Raw genomic sequence first — 4077 nt, 5'->3', positions numbered from 1 at the left:
TGTCTTCACATATTTCATAATGTCTTCAAAATTTCAAATGTCTTCAAAATGAAGACATGTCTTCAAACCTGGCATCTCTGGCTACAGCATCACGCGAGTTGCGTCTTACGAGCACTGCGCCATCTCGCGTCACCTGACCAATTTGCACCGTTCTATCTGTTTTCATCAGCCACAAAAACAGGCGCTGTGTCGCACCATGTTACTCGCGCTATACGCGTCTCAATTTGCGCATAGCCTTAGGGTACCTTAGGGTGATCATACCCAATAGAAGCCCAATATTTGACAATATTTGACAGTTATTGGATCCCTAAAATATTTTTTCCATAAATATTTCAGTCGATTTATTTCCATGTTCGATGTTTGACATTGTTTGCCACATTGAAGAGTGGCAAACAAATTAGTGTTTGTACAAATTTCTAACCAAATTTTATCTGTGAAAAAGTGTCAAATACTTGACCTCCGGACATACAATGTACTTCTTTACACTTCGTACAATCGTAAAATTCTATTCTACCTGGCGATTGTGTAACACTTGGTAGGAACTAATTTTATTGAACATCACTATAAATAAAATTCATCAATTTCATCATTCATCATTGATTGTTGGTAAACATTCGTTGCTAAACAGCACTTCTCATAATATCATGTTTTAAAGCGAAAAAACTTTTATATAAACGTAAGTTCGCAATGTTATACTTAGAACTAATTATATAAAATCATTTTATCTTTTCGTCAATGCAGTGGGTTATGCAGCCGAAATGACGGTATCTCAAACGGAAATATCCTTACCTGTGCCGGTGCTGGAATCGGATCTAATCGCGCATGTATCATCGGATGAAAGGGTGTTCTATAAAAGTCAGCAAGTGAATGATCCGGAACTCACAATCCTAGAGAAACGTGACATTTTAAAACGAGTACTGGACACAAGCTACACAACGTTTCTGTCCCGGTTTGGATTATTTATCAAGGAAGATCATTTGAGGTTTTTTGAACAGGAGCAGCAAGTGAGCGGATATAGCCCTGATGAACGGTATGAAGTGGACTATTATTTGGAGAAAATTAGAAAATCGCTGCACGGAGGACGAGAAAGGGACATCCGCAATAGGAGATATGCGGCGTTGAAGCAGATGATACACGAGGGAAACTATTTCAGCGAAGTGGAAATGATGCAACGTGAACCCTTGATATACGAACAATTGGTGGGTCAATATCTAACAGAAAACGAGAAGAAAGCTAGAGATGCGACTGGGACAAAAAATGACAGCTTAGTTACTATCCTGTATAACGGGATAGATAAGGAAAATGCTGACCTTTTGAGGAAAGAGCAAGAGACTGAAGAGAAGCAGATGGATGAGGAAGTAGATGATGATGGCGATGAGGATAGTCATGAGACGAGAGATTCACCTGGATTTTCATTGGCTCAATGGGGAAATTTTGATTTAGAAGAAGAAGAACGACAGAAAAGCCGTCAATTAGAGCAGGACGCGCATCAACGGAAGAAGAAATATTCCACTCCTGTTAACATGTTAACTGCCGGAGAAAGGACATTGCTAAGGGACGAATTCCTAGGAACTATGTATTCTAAATTTATATCTGGAGAAGACAAGGATTTCGATTATTCAAAAATCGATGAAAGCACAGAGTATGATAATTTGGATATCGTCGAGCAGGATGAACAGGAAAAATACTTCGACACAGAAGATGTGGAAGAATCAAACGAGATAACTGAAAGCATGCAGCACGATAATAGCGAAGAAGATGATCTGGATGTGTACATGAGGCATATTAATCAGCATTTGGATAATCAGAAAAAAATGGGTCAAATGAACCATACAGTTAAAAATGATATTTGTGAATATGATAGCGATTGAACAATTGTATCGATGTTTAAATATATATTTTACTGCTTTGCTTTACCAAAATGATCTATTTTTCTCCGAAAACACTATTTCAGACAAAATAAAGTTATGTGTTCTGCGCAATTGCTCTAAGTCGACGGCCTCATCCTGGTTCTCTGCAGAAAATGGTTTTGGTGGCTCTCTCGTCAGGCATTCTGGCTACATGTTCAGCTCACTGCAGCCTGCCACGCCGTATTACCTTTACTATATCAGCATATTTTTATACCTGGTACAACTCGTGATTCATGCGCCTGCGCCACACTCCATCCTCCAATTTATCGCCAAGTATCGATCGCAGAACTTCACGCTCAAAAATTCGGAGCAGTCGTCGGTCAGCTTCCCTCAGCGTCCATGCTTCATGTCCGTAAAGGGCCATCAGGGCCGTGAAGGGTTTCATTTCACTGAGTCGTATGCCGCCTTAAAATCTACAAATAGATGGTGAGCCTTCAAGTTATACTCCCGGAACATGTCAAGGATCTGTCGCAGGGTGAACATTTGATCCGTCGTGGAACGCCCCTGTCGAAAACTAACCTGGTATTCACCGACGAAGGATTCCGTTAGCGGTCTCAATCTGAAGAACAGGATACGGGAGAGCACTTTGTAAGCGGAGTTGAGCAACGTAATACTTCGATAATTGCTACAATCGAGTCGATGGCTCTTCTTGTAGATTGGGCAGGACTTCCAACCAGTCGTCCGACATTTGTTCATCCGCCAAGATCCTCAATATGATCTGTTGTATCGCATCGTACAGCCGCTCGCTTCCCGCTTTTAGAAGTTTTGCTCATCTTGCTGCTCACCGTTCAATAGCGCCTGAAAGTGCTCCTTCCACCTGGCTGCAACCATCGGTTTCTCAGTAAGCAGGTTGCCGTGCTTGTCATTACCCATCACCGGCGTAGGGAAATTCCTGCTTCTGACTCTGTTGATTGTTCTATAGAAACTCCACACGTCGTTTCTAGCAAAGTTGTTTTCTGCGCTGGCGAGCACCTGCTCGTCGTCCTCCCTCAAACCAGCCGTTACGCTGTCTGCTCCGCGTCGTACCTACCACCTCTCTCGCAGTCGTTTCAATGGCACCGTGAATAGTATTCCACAGCCCATTTATATCTTGTTCCTCCTGTTGTTCTGCGATACGTTGATCCAGCTCTCTGGCGTATTCTTCTGCCATGCCATCAGCTATCAACCGCTGTATGTTGAACCGCATCGGCCTCTCTGTGTGGGATTTCAGGACGCAGAGAGGCCGGATCCTACAAACGACGAGATAATGATCAGAGTCAATGTTTGGTCCGTGAAAAGACCTAACATCAGTAACATCCGAAAAGTGCCGACTGTCAATCAGTACGTGATCGATCTGGGAGCAGGCTTCTCCATTTGGGTGCCTCCAGGTATGTTTCCGAATATTCAAACGTGGATAATGGGAGCTACAAATGGCCATTCCTCTAGCCGCGGCAAAGTTTATCAGCCTCCGAAAACCGAAAAGATTACAGTGAGAAATCGTTATTAAATGCTACTTGGTTCTGGGTACGAAAAAAGACGGGTGGGTAATTTCGGAGACATAGCCGAAGAGACGTAGGACTACACCAAGCGCTGTCAATTCAAATAGCTTGTCCGAATATCCGAACTGTTTTTCTGTACCTATTAGCAAAATTACATCTCCAACGCTCTCCAAAACATCATTCCCAAACAAATAATTCATAAATTATACTATTCAGTATCTTTCGTAGAACGACAACAAAAAATCCAAAATGTGTTGGTGGTATCTAAAGCAATGCTTTTAGAAAATTTCTTCTTTCCATCCGGCTTGCAATGTGTTGTACTTTGACGTCACTATCAATTTGGTAACTACACCCAAACTAGCGTTGGCTGAAAACAATTCATCCTTATCAGAAATAATGCCATTTCGTGTGCTGGAGGGTCAAATGCGCAAATAATGAGCTGTTTTAAAATCTTAAAAAACAGGAAGTGGGTTATATCTATGGTATAACCGCAAGGGTGACGTAGGACTATCGTTGATTTAGAGATCATTTGTTTGAAGTTGAATCTAAATCCATTCTGAATGAATGAATAAATGAATATTTGGGGGACTTCGAAAACGAGAGCGTTACGTTGGAGGCACAAGGTTTTATGCATCCAATATAGGATACGAAAAACCTTGTTCTGAAGAATAATCTTCAGAAGCTAACCT

The 4077-nt window shown here is 41.7% G+C and overlaps 1 protein-coding gene across 1 annotated transcript; it reads left to right on the top strand.

Annotated features, from left to right (window-relative positions):
* Positions 1-522: 522 nt before the first annotated feature.
* On the top strand, positions 523-1877 carry LOC129777543 (coiled-coil domain-containing protein 97). Its single transcript, XM_055783865.1, has 2 exons — positions 523-676; positions 742-1877. The coding sequence occupies exon 2, from the start codon at positions 759-761 to the stop codon at positions 1869-1871; it is 1113 nt and encodes a 370-aa protein (XP_055639840.1). The 5' UTR covers positions 523-676; positions 742-758; the 3' UTR covers positions 1872-1877.
* Positions 1878-4077: the final 2200 nt, after the last annotated feature.

This window comes from Toxorhynchites rutilus, chromosome 3 (genome assembly GCF_029784135.1).
Source record: "Toxorhynchites rutilus septentrionalis strain SRP chromosome 3, ASM2978413v1, whole genome shotgun sequence".
Classification (NCBI taxonomy): Eukaryota; Metazoa; Arthropoda; class Insecta; order Diptera; family Culicidae; genus Toxorhynchites; species Toxorhynchites rutilus.
The sequence above is the reverse complement of the archived record's forward strand: the minus strand, read 5'-3'. Positions and strand labels throughout refer to the sequence as shown.